Raw genomic sequence first — 18,479 nt, 5'->3', positions numbered from 1 at the left:
GGGGAGGGGAGGGCGACTGGAGAGGGGAGGGGAGGGCGACTGGAGAGGAGAGGGGAGGGGAGGGCGACTGGAGAGGAGAGGGGAGGGGAGGGCGACTGGAGAGGAGAGGGAGGGCGACTGGAGAGGAGAGGAGAGGGGAGGGCGACTGGAGAGGAGAGGGGAGGGCGACTGGAGAGGAGAGGGCGACTGGAGAGGAGAGGAGAGGGGAGGGGAGGGCGACTGGAGAGGAGAGGGGAGGGGAGGGCGACTGGAGAGGAGGTGGCTCTTCACTACTTTGAAGTGACATGGGCACTAGTCTTAAGAGGCTCTCTCTCTCTCCTTCCCTGCCCTCCTTCCTTTCCATCCTTCCTTTCCCTTCTCCCCTTCCATCCTTCCTTTCCCTCCTTCCCTTCCATCCTTCCTTTCCCTCCTTCCATCCTTCCCTTCCATCCTTCCTTCCATCCTTCCTTTCCATCCTTCCCCTTCCATCCTTCCCCTTCCATCCTTCCTTTCCATCCTTCCTTTCCCTCCTTCCCCTTCCATCCTTCCTTTCCCTCCTTCCCTTCCCTCCTTCCCTTCCATCCTTCCTTTCCCTCCTTCCATTCCCTCCTTCCCTTCCATCCTTCCTTTCCCTCCTTCCCTTCCATCCTTCCCTTCCATCCTTCCTTTCCCTCCTTCCCTTCCATCCTTCCTTTCCCTCCTTCCCTTCCATCCTCCCTTCCATCCTTTCTTTCCCTCCTTCCCTTCCATCCTTCCTTTCCCTCCTTCCCTTCCATCCTTCCTTTCCCTCCTTCCCTTCCATCCTTCCTTTCCCTCCTTCCTTTCCCTCCTTCCTTTCCCTTCTTCCCTTCCATCCTTCCTTTCCCTTCTTCCTTTCCCTCCTTCAATTCCATCCGTCCATCCTTCCTTTCCCTCCTTCCCTTCCATCCTTCCTTTCCCTCCTTCCCTTCCCTCCTTCCCTTCCATCCTTCCTTTCCCTCCTTCCCTTCCCTCCTTCCCTTCCATCCTTCCTCCTTTCTTCCCTTCCTTCACTTACTCTTAGGAGGTACCGTATCCCAAATGCCACCTTATTCCCTACATTGTGTACTACTTTTGACCAGAGACATATGGATACCATGTAGGGAATAGGGATCCGTTTGGGAAGCCACAGTCTCAAATTCTTCCTCCTACGCCCCTGCCACCTCCTCTTGAAGTGAAGTTTACTCTCTAAACCTTTAAAGTAAATTGTGACACGTCGATGACACTTCCCTCATCCGTGTGTAGCGGGACCTTCTGTCTTAAACCCCAATGTGTCTCCCTCAAACATAAGTTCCAAATGTCACTTTATTCCCCATATAGTGCACTACTTTTGACCAGGGCCTAGCACCCTATTTCTTATATAGTGCACTACTTTTGACCAGGGCCTAGCACCCTATTCCTTATATAGTGCACTACTTTAGACCAGGGCCTAGCACCCTATTCCTTATATAGTGCACTACTTTAGACCAGGGCCTAGCACCCTATTCCTTATATAGTGCACTACTTTTGACCAGGGTCTAGCACCCGATTCCTTATATAGTGCACTACTTTTGACCAGGGCCTAGCACCCTATTCCTTATATAGTGCACTACTTTTGACCAGGGCCCCGTAGGGCTCTATATAGTGCACTACTTTAGACCAGGGCCCCGTAGGGCTCTATATAAGGGCCATTTGGGATGCCCCCTCCATCCCCAGTCAGGAATGTCATTAGCACATTGACTAGAGAACTTCCTAAATCAACCCTGCTGGCTGACCTCCGGTAGTCTGCTGTAATACTGCTCAGCCAGAGGTCATAGGTCAATGTGTGTATGGGAGACAGCGCGTGTGTGTTGGCAGACAGCGGAGACGGGGGCTTCCCTACTCCCTATACCTTTCTCCTTGAGATGTCGACTCCTTCGTTCATCCTCAGATGATTTAATTGGTCCAAGACATATGGTGGAAGCTCTCTCTTAGCCCGTGCATACACCAATGCATTACGTCTAAGATCCAATAAAGAGAAACTGAAAAGTGATAGGGAATGAAGAAATGAAGACATCTAGCTTCCAATGGACCATATAGTCCATAGCACAGGGCAGCACACGGTCCTCAGACTAACCTTGTCCCCTGGCTATTGCGCACAACATTATCCAATCAGAGTTGGCCTTAGTGGAAGTGGCCATAGGGATGGGAGTGACTATGGGAGTGACTATGGGAGTGACTATGGGAGTGACTATAGGAATGACTATGGGAGTGACTATGGGAATGACTATGGGAGTGACTATGGGAATGACTATGGGAGTGACTATGGGAGTGACTATAGGAATGACTATGGGAGTGACTATGAGAGTGACTATGGGAGTGACTATGAGAGTGACTATGGGAGTGACTATGGGAGTGACTATGGGAGTGACTATGGGAGTGACTATGAGAGTGACTATGAGAGTGACTATGGGAGTGACTATGGGAGTGACTATGGGAGTGACTATGAGAGTGACCTTACTGAGTAAAGTATTTGTCATCGTTTCATTTTTGCGAATCAAACGACTGCGAAGCGTGGCAGGAACTTGTGGTGTGCTAGCAAAAACATTCACCCCCCCTGGCCTCAAAGGGAGAAAAAACAATAGGCCCTACCTTCCTGCTAGATGCTAGCTAATTAGCAAAGGACATAGCTAGCTAGATAATTAGCAAAGGACACAGCTAGCTAGCTAATTAGCAAAGGACACAGCTAGCTAGCTAATTAGCAAAGGACACAGCTAGCTAGCTAATTAGCAAAGGACACAGCTAGATAGCTAATTAGCAAAGGACACAGCAAGCTAGCTAATTAGCAAAGGACATAGCTAGGTAGAAAATTAGCAAAGTACACAGCTAGCTAGATAATTGGCAAAGGACACGGCTAGCTAGCTAATTAGCAAAGGACATAGCTAGATAATTAGCAAAGGACATAGCTAGCTAGCTAATAGCTTCACACGAGAAGAAGAAAGACTACACCCTTAGAATCTGTGGTTGACGTGTGTCGTGCTTGTTGGGAAAATACGATCCAATAACAGATACAAACACAATCTCTTCATTGCCAAGACGTCGGACCGAAACGACAGAGGTGCACAAGACACATGGGTAGATAATTGGTTGGTAGATTACGCTGATAAAGCCAATCCTTTAAAAATGGTTGACCTCCACAAGTCTGGTTCATCCTTGCGAGCAATTTCCAAACGCCTGAAGGTACCACGTTCATCTGTGCAAACTTTAGTACGCAAATATAAACACCTTGGGACCACTCAGCCGGGATACCGCTCAGGAAGTAGACGCTTTCTGTCATCTAGAGATGAATGTGGTGCGAAAAGTGCAAATCAATCCCAGAACAACAGCAAAGGACTGGAGGAAACATGTACAAAAGTATCTATATCCACAGTCAAACGAGTCCGACATATATCGACATAACCTAAAAGGCCGCTCAGCACCACCCCAACCGTGAAGCATGGGGGTGGCAGCATCATGTTGTGGGGGTTCTTTGCTGCAGGAGGGACTGGTGCTCTTCACAAAATAGGTGGCATCATGAGGAGGAAAATTATGTGGATATATTGAAGCAACATCTCAAGACATCAGTCAGGAAGTTAAAGCTTGGTCGCAAATGGGTCTTCCAAATGGACAGAATTGTGGCAAAATGGCTTAAGGACAACAAAGTCAAGGTATTGGAGTGACCATCACAAAGCCCTGACCTCAATACTTTAGAACATTTGTGGGCAGAACTGAAAAAGTGTGTGTGAGCAAGGAAGCCTTACAAACCTGTCTCAGTTACACCAGCTCTGTCAGGAAGGAATGGGCCAAAATTCACCCAACTTATTGTGGGAAGCTTGTGGAAGGCTACCCGAAACGCTTGACCCAAGTTAAACAATTTAAAGGCAATGCTACCAAATACTAATTGAGTGTATGTAATCTTCTGACCCACTGGGAATGTGATGAAAGAAATAAAGGCTGAAATAAATCATTCTCTCTCTATCATTCTGACATTTCACGTTCTTAAAATAAAGTGGTGATCCTAACTGACCTAAAACAGGGATTTTTTTTTACTAGGATTAAATGTCAGGAACTGTGAAAAAACTGAGTTTAAATGTATTTGGCTAAGGTGTATGTTAACTTCCGACTTCATATGTATATACTGTGTTCTCGTCAAGTCCATCCTATATAACTACTGCTATACATGTACTATTCTATCCACGTATTCTTCAGATATACTACATATTCTATCCACATACTGTCCATAACATCTGTACATACCATCGTATATACAGTGCATTCGGAAAGTATTCAGACCCCTTGACTTTTCCCACATTTTGTTACGTTACAGCCTTATTCTAAAATCGATTTAAAAAATGCATCATCAACCTACAAACAATATCCCATAATGACATCACAATATCCCATAATGATATCACAATATCCCATAATGACATCACAATATCCCATAATGACATCACAATATCCCATAATGACATCACAATATCCCATAATGACAAAGCAAAAACAGGTTTTTAGAAATGTTGGCACATTTTTTAATTCCTTCGACCTCATGGCTTGGTTTTTGCTCTGACATGCACTGTCAACTGTGGGACCTTTTATATAGACAGGTGTGTGGCTTTTCCAAATCATGTGCAATCAATTGAATTTACCACAGGCGGACTCCAATCAAGTTGTAGAAACATCTCAAGGATGATCACTGGAAACAGGATGCACCTGAGCTCAATTTCAAGTCTCATAGCGAAGGGTCTGAATACTCATGTAAATAAGGTATTTCTGTTTTCACGTTGTCATTATGGGGTATTGTGATGTCATTATGGGATATTGTGATGTCATTATGGGGGATTTGTGATGTCATTATGGGGTATTGTGTTGTCATTATGGGGTTATGGGGTATTGTGATGTCATTATGGGGTATTGTGATGTCATTATGGGGTATTATGATGTCATTATGGGGTATTGTGATGTCATTATGGGGTATTGTGTGTAGTTTGATGAGGAACATGTTTTATTTAATCCATTTTAGAATAAGGCTGTAATGTAACAACATGTGGAAAAGTCAAGGGGTCTGAATACTTTTTTTTTTTTTTGGTAAGAGGTTAGAGTTGGGTTTCGAATCTGATTTGAAGAAGAGACATTGTAGAACTAGGCGAGGCTTCTGACTTTACAACTTGGCCAGGTGATGACAACCCTCAGACAGACATTCCCTCTTTTTTGACGAGCTTTTGTCAACTAAATCCTATTTGTTAGTTTGTTGTTGTTGTTGTTGTTGTGGTAGGTATATATTATATATTTATCTCTGTCAGAGAACCCCACAACTGGTCCAGGTATGAGAATCTACTGGTCTACTATACTGCCTACCTGTACTGCGTACCTGTACTGCCTACCCGTACTGCCTACCTATACTGCCTACCTGTACTGCCTACCCGTACTGCCTACCTGTACTGCTTATCTGGCTCAGGTAAAGTCTCTCTGATAGCCGTTACAGCTGATCCAGGTACAAGAGTCTACCTGTCTACCTGGCTGAAACTACAGTCTACCTGGCTGAAACTACAGTCTGCCTGTCTACCTGGCTGCAACTACAGTCTGCCTGTCTACAGTCTGCCTGTCTACAGTCTGCCTGTCTACAGTCTGCCTGTCTACAGTCTGCCTGTCTACAGTCTACCTGTCTACAGTCTATCTGTCTACAGTCTGCCTGTCTACAGTCTGCCTGTCTACAGTCTACCTGTCTACAGTCTGCCTGTCTACAGTCTGCCTGTCTACAGTCTGCCTGTCTACAGTCTGCCTGTCTACAGTCTACCTGTCTACAGTCTGCCTGTCTACAGTCTACCTGGCTGAAACTACAGTCTGCCTGTCTACAGTCTACCTGTCTACAAGCTCGCATCCGCTACAAGACCATGGTGCTTGCCTACGGAGCTGTGAGGGGAACGGCACCTCACTACCTCCAGGCTCTGATCAGGCCCTACACCCAAACAAGGGCACTGCGTTCATCCACCTCTGGCCTGCTCGCCTCCCTACCACTGAGGAAGTAAAGTTCCCGCTCAGCCCAGTCAAAACTGTTCGCTGCTCTGGCCCCCCAATGGTGGAACAAACTCCCTCACGACGCCAGGACAGCGGAGTCAATCACCACCTTCCGGAGACACCTGAAACCCCACCTCTTTAAGGAATACCTAGGATAGGATAAAGTAATCCTTCTCCCCTCCCCCTTAAAAGACCTAGATGCACTATTGTAAAGTGGCTGTTCCACTGGATGTCATAAGGTGAAAGCACCAATTTGTAAGTCGCTCTGGATAAGAGCGTCTGCTAAATGACTTAAATGTAAATGTAAATGTATGTCTACCTGTCTGAAACTACAGTCTGCCTGTCTACCTGTCTGAAACTACAGTCTGCCTGTCTACCTGGCTGCAACTACAGTCTGCCTGTCTACAGTCTACCTGTCTACAGTCTACCTGTCTACAGTCTACCTGGCTGAAACTACAGTCTGCCTGTCTACAGTCTACCTGGCTGAAACTACAGTCTACCTGTCTACAGTCTACCTGGCTGAAACTACAGTCTACCTGTCTACAGTCTACCTGGCTGAAACTACAGTCTACCTGGCTGAAACTACAGTCTACCTGTCTACAGTCTACCTGTCTACAGTCTACCTGGCTTAAACTACAGTCTGCCCGGGTAGCCGGCCCAGGTAAAATCTCAGACGCTGTCTGGTTCCCAGATGTGGGCTAGGTAAATGTGGCGGCAGGTAGCCTAGTGGTTAATGTGTTGGGCCAGTTACCGAAAGGTTGCTGGATCAAATCCACGCGCGGACAAGATAAAAATCTGTCCCTGAACAAGGCAGTTAACCCACTGTTAACCTGAACAAGGCAGTTAACCCACTGTTAACCTGAACAAGGCAGTTAACCCACTGTTAACCTCTGCCATTTACACTGAACAAAAATATGAAACGCAACATGTAAAGTGGGCTCACGGAGGAGGCCGATGAGCTCCACTCTCAACCAGCCAAGCTAGGGTCCTGTGTCTTCATCTGTCTGTCTCTGTCGTCCTGTCTGTTGGGGTTAAGGTTAGTGGTAGCCATCAACACGCTGCCCCCAGGGCTCACGGAGGAGGCCGATGAGCTCCACTCTCAACCAGCCAAGCTAGGGTCCTGTGTCTTCATCTGTCTGTCTCTGTCGTCCTGTCTGTTGGGGTTAAGGTTAGTGGTAGCCATGGGCGTAGTAGCCATCAACACGCTGCCCCCAGGGCTCACGGAGGAGGCCGATGAGCTCCACTCTCAACCAGCCAAGCTAGGGTCCTGTGTCTTCATCTGTCTGTCTCTGTCGTCCTGTCTGTTGGGGTTAAGGTTAGTGGTAGCCATGGGCGTAGTAGCCATCAAAACGCTGCCCCCAGGGCTCACGGAGGAGGCCGATGAGCTCCACTCTCAACCAGCCAAGCTAGGGTCCTGTGTCTTCATCTGTCTGTCTCTGTCGTCCTGTCTGTTGGTCTGAGCTCACCAATGTAGGCCCTGTCGTCCTGTCTGTTGGTCTGAGCTCACCAATGTAGGCCCTGTCGTCCTGTCTGTTGGTCTGAGCTCACCAATGTAGGCCCTGTCGTCCTGTCTGTTGGTCTGAGCTCACCAATGTAGGCCCTGTCGTCCTGTCTGTTGGTCTGAGCTCACCAATGTAGGCCCTGTCGTCCTGTCTGTTGGTCTGAGCTCACCAATGTAGGCCCTGTCGTTGGTCTGAGCTCACCAATGTAGGCCCTGTCGTCCTGTCTGTTGGTCTGAGCTCACCAATGTAGGCCCTGTCGTCCTGTCTGTTGGTCTGAGCTCACCAATGTAGGCCCTGTCGTCCTGTCTGTTGGTCTGAGCTCACCAATGTAGGCCCTGTCGTCCTGTCTGTTGGTCTGAGCTCACCAATGTAGGTCCTGTCGTCCTGTCTGTTGGTCTGAGCTCACCAATGTAGGTCCTGTCGTCCTGTCTGTTGGTCTGAGCTCACCAATGTAGGTCCTGTCGTCCTGTCTGTTGGTCTGAGCTCACCAATGTAGGTCCTGTCGTCCTGTCTGTTGGTCTGAGCTCACCAATGTAGGTCCTGTCGTCCTGTCTGTTGGTCTGAGCTCACCAATGTAGGTCCTGTCGTCCTGTCTGTTGGTCTGAGCTCACCAATGTAGGTCCTGTCGTCCTGTCTGTTGGTCTGAGCTCACCAATGTAGGTCCTGTCGTCCTGTCTGTTGGTCTGAGCTCACCAATGTAGGTCCTGTCGTCCTGTCTGTTGGTCTGAGCTCACCAATGTAGGTCCTGTCGTCCTGTCTGTTGGTCTGAGCTCACCAATGTAGGTCCTGTCGTCCTGTCTGTTGGTCTGAGCTCACCAATGTAGGCCCTGTCGTCCTGTCTGTTGGTCTGAGCTCACCAATGTAGGCCCTGTCGTCCTGTCTGTTGGTCTGAGCTCACCAATGTAGGTCCTGTCGTCCTGTCTGTTGGTCTGAGCTCACCAATGTAGGCCCTGTCGTCCTGTCTGTTGGTCTGAGCTCACCAATGTAGGTCCTGTCGTCCTGTCTGTTGGTCTGAGCTCACCAATGTAGGCCCTGTCGTCCTGTCTGTTGGTCTGAGCTCACCAATGTAGGTCCTGTCGTCCTGTCTGTTGGTCTGAGCTCACCAATGTAGGTCCTGTCGTCCTGTCTGTTGGTCTGAGCTCACCAATGTAGGTCCTGTCGTCCTGTCTGTTGGTCTGAGCTCACCAATGTAGGTCCTGTCTGTTGGTCTGAGCTCACCAATGTAGGTCCTGTCTGTTGGTCTGAGCTCACGAATGTAGGTCCTGTCGTCCTGTCTGTTGGTCTGAGCTCACCAATGTAGGTCCTGTCGTCCTGTCTGTTGGTCTGAGCTCACCAATGTAGGTCCTGTCGTCCTGTCTGTTGGTCTGAGCTCACCAATGTAGGTCCTGTCTGTTGGTCTGAGCTCACCAATGTAGGCCCTGTCGTCCTGTCTGTTGGTCTGAGCTCACCAATGTAGGCCCTGTCGTCCTGTCTGTTGGTCTGAGCTCACCAATGTAGGCCCTGTCGTCCTGTCTGTTGGTCTGAGCTCACCAATGTAGGTCCTGTCTGTTGGTCTGAGCTCACCAATGTAGGTCCTGTCTGTTGGTCTGAGCTCACCAATGTAGGTCCTGTCTGTTGGTCTGAGCTCACCAATGTAGGTCCTGTCGTCCTGTCTGTTGGTCTGAGCTCACCAATGTAGGTCCTGTCGTCCTGTCTGTTGGTCTGAGCTCACCAATGTAGGTCCTGTCTGTTGGTCTGAGCTCACCAATGTAGGCCCTGTCGTCCTGTCTGTTGGTCTGAGCTCACCAATGTAGGCCCTGTCGTCCTGTCTGTTGGTCTGAGCTCACCAATGTAGGTCCTGTCTGTTGGTCTGAGCTCACCAATGTAGATCCTGTCTGTTGGTCTGAGCTCACCAATGTAGGTCCTGTCGTCCTGTCTGTTGGTCTGAGCTCACCAATGTAGGTCCTGTCTGTTGGTCTGAGCTCACCAATGTAGGTCCTGTCGTCCTGTCTGTTGGTCTGAGCTCACCAATGTAGGTCCTGTCGTCCTGTCTGTTGGTCTGAGCTCACCAATGTAGGTCCTGTCGTCCTGTCTGTTGGTCTGAGCTCACCAATGTAGGTCCTGTCGTCCTGTCTGTTGGTCTGAGCTCACCAATGTAGGTCCTGTCGTCCTGTCTGTTGGTCTGAGCTCACCAATGTAGGCCCTGTCTGTTGGTCTGAGCTCACCAATGTAGGTCCTGTCGTCCTGTCTGTTGGTCTGAGCTCACCAATGTAGGCCCTGTCGTCCTGTCTGTTGGTCTGAGCTCACCAATGTAGGTCCTGTCGTCCTGTCTGTTGGTCTGAGCTCACCAATGTAGGTCCTGTCTGTTGGTCTGAGCTCACCAATGTAGGTCCTGTCTGTTGGTCTGAGCTCACCAATGTAGGCCCTGTCGTCCTGTCTGTTGGTCTGAGCTCACCAATGTAGGTCCTGTCTGTTGGTCTGAGCTCACCAATGTAGGCCCTGTCGTCCTGTCTGTTGGTCTGAGCTCACCAATGTAGGTCCTGTCGTCCTGTCTGTTGGTCTGAGCTCACCAATGTAGGTCCTGTCTGTTGGTCTGAGCTCACCAATGTAGGCCCTGTCGTCCTGTCTGTTGGTCTGAGCTCACCAATGTAGGTCCTGTCTGTTGGTCTGAGCTCACCAATGTAGGCCCTGTCGTCCTGTCTGTTGGTCTGAGCTCACCAATGTAGGCCCTGTCGTCCTGTCTGTTGGTCTGAGCTCACCAATGTAGGCCCTGTCGTCCTGTCTGTTGGTCTGAGCTCACCAATGTAGGTCTTGTCGTCCTGTCTGTTGGTCTGAGCTCACCAATGTAGGCCCTGTCTGTTGGTCTGAGCTCACCAATGTAGGCCCTGTCGTCCTGTCTGTTGGTCTGAGCTCACCAATGTAGGCCCTGTCTGTTGGTCTGAGCTCACCAATGTAGGTCCTGTCGTCCTGTCTGTTGGTCTGAGCTCACCAATGTAGGTCCTGTCTGTTGGTCTGAGCTCACCAATGTAGGTCCTGTCTGTTGGTCTGAGCTCACCAATGTAGGTCCTGTCGTCCTGTCTGTTGGTCTGAGCTCACCAATGTAGGTCCTGTCGTCCTGTCTGTTGGTCTGAGCTCACCAATGTAGGTCCTGTCGTCCTGTCTGTTGGTCTGAGCTCACCAATGTAGGCCCTGTCGTCCTGTCTGTTGGTCTGAGCTCACCAATGTAGGTCCTGTCGTCCTGTCTGTTGGTCTGAGCTCACCAATGTAGGTCCTGTCGTCCTGTCTGTTGGTCTGAGCTCACCAATGTAGGTCCTGTCGTCCTGTCTGTTGGTCTGAGCTCACCAATGTAGGTCCTGTTGTCCTGTCTGTTGGTCTGAGCTCACCAATGTAGGCCCTGTCGTCCTGTCTGTTGGTCTGAGCTCACCAATGTAGGTCCTGTCTGTTGGTCTGAGCTCACCAATGTAGGTCCTGTCTGTTGGTCTGAGCTCACCAATGTAGGCCCTGTCGTCCTGTCTGTTGGTCTGAGCTCACCAATGTAGGTCCTGTCTGTTGGTCTGAGCTCACCAATGTAGGCCCTGTCGTCCTGTCTGTTGGTCTGAGCTCACCAATGTAGGTCCTGTCGTCCTGTCTGTTGGTCTGAGCTCACCAATGTAGGTCCTGTCGTCCTGTCTGTTGGTCTGAGCTCACCAATGTAGGCCCTGTCGTCCTGTCTGTTGGTCTGAGCTCACCAATGTAGGTCCTGTCTGTTGGTCTGAGCTCACCAATGTAGGTCCTGTCTGTTGGTCTGAGCTCACCAATGTAGGTCCTGTCTGTTGGTCTGAGCTCACCAATGTAGGTCCTGTCGTCCTGTCTGTTGGTCTGAGCTCACCAATGTAGGTCCTGTTGTCCTGTCTGTTGGTCTGAGCTCACCAATGTAGGTCCTGTCTGTTGGTCTGAGCTCACCAATGTAGGCCCTGTCTGTTGGTCTGAGCTCACCAATGTAGGTCCTGTCTGTTGGTCTGAGCTCACCAATGTAGGTCCTGTCTGTTGGTCTGAGCTCACCAATGTAGGCCCTGTCTGTTGGTCTGAGCTCACCAATGTAGGTCCTGTCTGTTGGTCTGAGCTCACCAATGTAGGTCCTGTCTGTTGGTCTGAGCTCACCAATGTAGGTCCTGTCTGTTGGTCTGAGCTCACCAATGTAGGTCCTGTCTGTTGGTCTGAGCTCACCAATGTAGGGTCCCTGTCCTGTCTGTTGGTCTGAGCTCACCAATGTAGGTCCTGTCTGTTGGTCTGAGCTCACCAATGTAGGTCCTGTCTGTTGGTCTGAGCTCACCAATGTAGGTCCTGTCTGTTGGTCTGAGCTCACCAATGTAGGTCCTGTCTGTTGGTCTGAGCTCACCAATGTAGGTCCTGTCTGTTGGTCTGAGCTCACCAATGTAGGTCCTGTCTGTTGGTCTGAGCTCACCAATGTAGGTCCTGTCGTCCTGTCTGTTGGTCTGAGCTCACCAATGTAGGTCCTGTCTGTTGGTCTGAGCTCACCAATGTAGGTCCTGTCTGTTGGTCTGAGCTCACCAATGTAGGCCCTGTCTGTTGGTCTGAGCTCACCAATGTAGGCCCTGTCGTCCTGTCTGTTGGTCTGAGCTCACCAATGTAGGCCCTGTCTGTTGGTCTGAGCTCACCAATGTAGGTCCTGTCTGTTGGTCTGAGCTCACCAATGTAGGCCCTGTCTGTTGGTCTGAGCTCACCAATGTAGGCCCTGTCGTCCTGTCTGTTGGTCTGAGCTCACCAATGTAGGCCCTGTCGTCCTGTCTGTTGGTCTGAGCTCACCAATGTAGGCCCTGTCGTCCTGTCTGTTGGTCTGAGCTCACCAATGTAGGTCCTGTCTGTTGGTCTGAGCTCACCAATGTAGGCCCTGTCTGTTGGTCTGAGCTCACCAATGTAGGTCCTGTCTGTTGGTCTGAGCTCACCAATGTAGGTCCTGTCGTCCTGTCTGTTGGTCTGAGCTCACCAATGTAGGCCCTGTCTGTTGGTCTGAGCTCACCAATGTAGGTCCTGTCTGTTGGTCTGAGCTCACCAATGTAGGTCCTGTCGTCCTGTCTGTTGGTCTGAGCTCACCAATGTAGGCCCTGTCTGTTGGTCTGAGCTCACCAATGTAGGTCCTGTCTGTTGGTCTGAGCTCACCAATGTAGGTCCTGTCTGTTGGTCTGAGCTCACCAATGTAGGTCCTGTCTGTTGGTCTGAGCTCACCAATGTAGGCCCTGTCTGTTGGTCTGAGCTCACCAATGTAGGTCCTGTCTGTTGGTCTGAGCTCACCAATGTAGGTCCTGTCTGTTGGTCTGAGCTCACCAATGTAGGCCCTGTCTGTTGGTCTGAGCTCACCAATGTAGGCCCTGTCTGTTGGTCTGAGCTCACCAATGTAGGTCCTGTCGTCCTGTCTGTTGGTCTGAGCTCACCAATGTAGGTCCTGTCTGTTGGTCTGAGCTCACCAATGTAGGTCCTGTCGTCCTGTCTGTTGGTCTGAGCTCACCAATGTAGGTCCTGTCTGTTGGTCTGAGCTCACCAATGTAGGCCCTGTCTGTTGGTCTGAGCTCACCAATGTAGGCCCTGTCTGTTGGTCTGAGCTCACCAATGTAGGTCCTGTCTGTTGGTCTGAGCTCACCAATGTAGGTCCTGTCTGTTGGTCTGAGCTCACCAATGTAGGTCCTGTCTGTTGGTCTGAGCTCACCAATGTAGGTCCTGTCTGTTGGTCTGAGCTCACCAATGTAGGTCCTGTCTGTTGGTCTGAGCTCACCAATGTAGGTCCTGTCTGTTGGTCTGAGCTCACCAATGTAGGCCCTGTCGTCCTGTCTGTTGGTCTGAGCTCACCAATGTAGGTCCTGTCGTCCTGTCTGTTGGTCTGAGCTCACCAATGTAGGCCCTGTCGTCCCCAGTGTTTGGTTTACTAATAATCCATTCAACAAACATTTGAGGAACTCTGTTTCAGACAATGAGGACACTGAACAAAATTATAAACATGTCAAGTGTTGGTCCCATGTTTCATGAGTTGAAATAAAAGATCCCAGAAATGTTCCACACACAAAAAAGCGTATTTCTCTCAAATTTTGTGCAGAAATTTGTTTTACATCCCTGTTAGTGAGCATTTCTCCTTTCCCAAGATAATCCATCCACCTGACAGGTGTGGCATATCAAGAAGCTGATTAAACAGCATGACCATTACACAGGTGCACTTTGTGCTGGGGATAATAAAAGGCCACTCTCAAATGTGCCGTTTTGTCACACAACACAATGCCACAGATGTCTCAAGTTTTGAAGGAGCGTGAAATTGGCATGTTGACTGCAGGAAAATCCACCAGAGCTGTTGCCAGAGAATTGAATGTTAATTTCTCTACCAGAAGGCGCCTCCAACGTCGTCTTAGAGAAATTGGCAGTACGTCCAACCTGCCTCACAACAGCAGACCACCTGTAGCCACACCAGCCTAGGACCTCTACATCCGGCTTCTTCACCTGCGGGATTGTCTGAGACCAGCCACCTGGACAGCTGATGAAACGGTGGGTTTGCACACCTGAAGAAATTCTGCACTAACTGTCAGAAACTGTATCAGGGAAGCTCATCTGCCGCCATCACCTCATGATACAGCATGATAATGCACAGCCCCATGTCGCAAGGATCTGTACACAATTCCTGGAAGCTGAAAATGTCCCAGTTCTTCCATGGCCTGCATACTCACCAGACATGTCACCCATTGAGCATGTTTGGGATGCTCTGGATCGACGTGTACGACAGCATGTTCCAGTTCCCTCCAATATCCAGCAACTTCACACAGCTACTGAAGAGGAGTGGGACAACATTCCACAGGCCACAAACAACAGCCTGATCAACTCTATGTGAAGGAGATGTGTTGCACTGCATGAGGCAAATGGTGGTCACACCAGATACTGACTGGTTTTCTGATCCACGCCCCCCTACCTTTTTAATATCTGTGACCAAAAGATGCATCTGTATTCCCAGTCGTGAAATCCATAGATTAGGGCCTAATGAATTTATTTAAATTTACTCATTTCCTTCTATGAACTGTAACTCAGTAAAATCTTTGAAATTGTTGCATGTTGCGTTTATATTTTTGTTCAGTTTATTTAAAGCTTCAGGAGGAAGAGAGAGAAGGGTGGGGGGTGCAATTACAGCCCTGCAGCCTGAAGGAACAGGCATGTAGAAGGAACAGGAATGTACAGGAGAGAGAGAGAAGGGAAAAGAGGGAAGGAGAGAGAGGGAAGGAGAGAGAGGGAAGGAGAGCGAGAAGGGAAAAGAGGGAAGGAGAGAGAGGGAAGGAGAGCGAGAAGGGGAGAGAGGGAAGGAGAGAGAGGGAAGGAGAGCGAGAAGGGAAAAGAGGGAAGGAGAGAGAGGGAAGGAGAGCGAGAGAAGGAGAGAGGGAAGGGGAGAGAGAGAGGAGGAGAGAGAGAGAAGGGGAGAGAAAACGGGAGAGAGAAGGAGAGAGAGAGAGAGGGAAGGGGAGAGAGGGAAGGAGAGCGAGAGAAGGAGAGAGGGAAGGGGAGAGAGAGAGGAGGAGAGAGAGAACGGGAGAGAGAAGGAGAGAGAGAGAGAGGAGAGAGAGAGAAGGAGAGAGGGAAGGGGAGAGAGGGAAGGAGAGAGAGAGAAGGATAGAGAGAGAAGGAGAGAGAGAAGGGGAGAGAGAAGGGGAGAGAGGGAAGGGGAGAGAGGGAAGGAGAGAGAGAGAAGGAGAGAGGGAAGGGGAGAGAGAGAGGAGGAGAGAGAGAGAAGGGGAGAGAAAACAGGAGAGAGAAGGAGAGACAGAAGGAGAGAGAAGGAGAGAGAGAGAAGGAGAGAGAGGGAAGGAGAGAAAGAAGGGGAGAGAGAAGTTGTTATAGGTGATGTAAGAAAATGGTTAAACAACTATGTAGTTGAGGAGGATGAGCAGAGACCAACAGCAACAGATTTCAGGAGCAGAAACATGTTGCCTGGACCCTGTAGCTCTCACCATGAAACTGAGTGTCCTAATTAGCTATAGCTGTTGGTTAACTTAATTCCTCCCTGTCTTACCCAACCACACACAGCCTAGCTAGCCTATGCCTTATGCTTCCAGACAGTTGAAAGCTCCCAGTGTGAGAGAAGAGATTACCGAATGAAAAGAGGGAAAGAGAGAGAGAGACTGAGAGAGAAAGAGAGTCTGAGGATTAGACAGAGAGGAAAAGGAGGGTTGTCTCTCTCTCTATCTCTCCTGGGGTTTAAGCAGACATACACACAGAACAAAGACCAATCGGAGAAGGTGCCACTTGTCTGTCCGTGGTTTATACCAGTGGTTCCCAAACTGTCTGTTCCGATTATTATAATGATCATTAATGTCAATTAGTAGAATGCACAAGGTGCCATTTTGAAATGGGTTAGTGCATCAGTAGTTTTCCTCTTGTCCTGTCAATAGTGTCCAGATCAACTAACGTTTTTGAGCCCATAGATTTTGTTGTAATGTTTGAATGATTCAGATGAACACACATAAACATGGCAAAATGTGTATATTACAAGAAATTAGATTTATAAAACTAAATATGTTCTCTCCACCCTAAAGCAAAATGCGTATATAATAATATATTAGATTTAAAACTAAATATGTTCTCTCCACCCTAAAGCAAAATGTGTATATAATAATATATTAGCTTTAAAACTCTATGTTATCTCCACCCTATAGCAAAATGTGTTTATAATAATATATTAGCTTTAAAACTAAATATGTTCTCTCCACCCTAAAGCAAAATGTGGGATGTTCCCCAATGATGGAAGGGGGCCCTGAGTTTTACTTTTGACACATATTTCAAACCAAATACTTAAAAACTTTTACTCAAGTAGTATTTTACTGGGCGACTTTCACTTTTACTTGAGTCATTAAGTAAAAGTGGTGTCTTTACTTTTACTCTCAAGTATGACAACTGAGTACATTTGTGCACCAGTGCATTTCTCCCCCTGACACCCAGTCACCCATGTGTCTCCAGTCTCAGGCACAGTCTCCTTCCCCTGTCCGAGACACCGACCCAGTGCATTTCTCCCCCTGACACCCAGTCAACCATGTGTCTCCAGTCTCAGGCACAGTCTCCTTCCCCTGTCCGAGACACCGACCCAGTGCATTTCTCCCCAGTCAACCATGAGTCACACCTCCTTCCCTGTCCGAGTCACCCACAGCCCATGTCTCTCAGGCACAGTCTCCTTCCCCTGTCCGAGACACCGACCCAGTGCATTTCTCCCCCTGACACCCAGTCACCCACAGCCCATGTCTCTCAGGCACAGTCTCCTTCCCCTGTCCGAGACACCGACCCAGTGCATTTCTCCCCCTGACACCCAGTCACCCAGTGTCTCCAGTCTCAGGCACAGTCTCCTTCCCCTGTCCGAGACACCGACCCAGTGCATTTCTCCCCCTGACACCCAGTCACCCATGTGTCTCCAGTCTCAGGCACAGTCTCCTTCCCCTGTCCGAGACACCGACCCAGTGCATTTCTCCCCCTGACACCCAGTCACCCACAGCCCGTGTCTCTCAGGCACAGTCTCCTTCCCCTGTCCGAGACACCGACCCAGTGCATTTCTCCCCCTGACACCCAGTCACCCATGTGTCTCCAGTCTCAGGCACAGTCTCCTTCCCCTGTCCGAGACACCGACCCAGTGCATTTCTCCCCCTGACACCCAGTCACCCAGTCTCCAGTCTCAGGCACAGTCTCCTTCCCCTGTCCGAGACACCGACCCAGTGCATTTCTCCCCCTGACACCCAGTCACCCAGTCTCCAGTCTCAGGCACAGTCTCCTTCCCCTGTCCGAGACACCGACCCAGTGCATTTCTCCCCTGACACCCAGTCACCCAGTCCCAGTCTCTTCCCCTGTCCGGCACAGTCTCCTTCCCCCTGTCCGAGACACCACCCAGTGCATTTCTCCCCTGACACCCAGTCACCCCATGTGTCTCCAGTCTCAGGCACAGTCTCCTTCCTGTCCGAGACACCGACCCAGTGCATTTCTCCCCTGACACCCAGTCACCCAGTCAGTCTCCATGTCTCTCAGGTGCATTTCTCCCCCTGACACCCAGTCTCCTTCCCAGTCTCCTGTCCGAGACACCGACCCAGTGCATTTCTCCCCCTGACACCCAGTCACCCAGTCTCCAGTCTCAGGCACAGTCTCCTTCCCCTGTCCGAGACACCGACCCAGTGCATTTCCCCTGACTCCCAGTCTGAGACACCGACCCAGTGCATTTCCCCTGAGTCACCCAGTCAGCCTCAGGTCAGTCTCCTTCCCCTCCGAGGCACAGTCTCCTTCCCCTGTCACCCAGTCTCCAGAGGCACAGTCTCCTTCCCCTGTCCCAGTGGTACCATATTCCCTTTCCCTACCGTGACAAAAGCCCATTGTCACCCAGTCTTCAACTCCCAGAGTCTCTATTCCCTAGGCACAGGGATCTGGTCAAAAGTAATGCACTATGTAGGGGAATATAGGGTGCCATTTTGGGACGTAAACCAAGTCTAGCTCAATCTTCCTGTTGTTTCAGATCATTTTTTGGGGGTTGATCTGTTCCCAGGCAGGGCAGTGACTTGTTGGAGGAGCTGAGATACTGTGTTTGATGTTCTTCTATACGTTCTGTTGGGGGGGGGGGGGCTGAGATACTGTGTTTGATGTTCTTCTATACGTTCTGTTGGGGGGGGCTGAGATACTGTGTTTGATGTTCTTCTATACGTTCTGTTGGGGGGGGCTGAGATACTGTGTTTGATGTTCTTCTATACGTTCTGTTGGGGGGGCTGAGATACTGTGTTTGATGTTCTTCTATACGTTCTGTTGGGGGGGGCTGAGATACTGTGTTTGATGTTCTTCTATACGTTCTGTTGGGGGGGGCTGAGATACTGTGTTTGATGTTCTTCTATACGTTCTGTTGGGGGGGGGCTGAGATACTGTGTTTGATGTTCTTCTATACGTTCTGTTGGGGGGGAGGTATTTGATGTTCTGAGATACTGTGTTTGATGTTCTTCTATA

At 49.7% G+C, this 18,479-nt stretch overlaps 1 protein-coding gene across 1 annotated transcript; it reads left to right on the top strand.

Annotated features, from left to right (window-relative positions):
• Positions 1–2,042: 2,042 nt before the first annotated feature.
• Positions 2,043–2,483, top strand: LOC115124541 (keratin-associated protein 21-1-like). Its single transcript, XM_029653980.2, has one exon. The coding sequence runs from the start codon at positions 2,043–2,045 to the stop codon at positions 2,481–2,483; it is 441 nt and encodes a 146-aa protein (XP_029509840.2).
• Positions 2,484–18,479: the final 15,996 nt, after the last annotated feature.

The sequence above is a fragment of the Oncorhynchus nerka genome, linkage group LG7 (assembly GCF_034236695.1).
Source record: "Oncorhynchus nerka isolate Pitt River linkage group LG7, Oner_Uvic_2.0, whole genome shotgun sequence".
NCBI classification, from domain to species: domain Eukaryota; kingdom Metazoa; phylum Chordata; class Actinopteri; order Salmoniformes; family Salmonidae; genus Oncorhynchus; species Oncorhynchus nerka.
The sequence above is the reverse complement of the archived record's forward strand: the minus strand, read 5'-3'. Positions and strand labels throughout refer to the sequence as shown.

Coding starts and splice junctions, on each gene's coding strand:
- LOC115124541 (XM_029653980.2), top strand. CDS start 2,043: ATGGACCATATAGTCCATAGCACAGGGCAGCACACGGTCCTCAGACTA.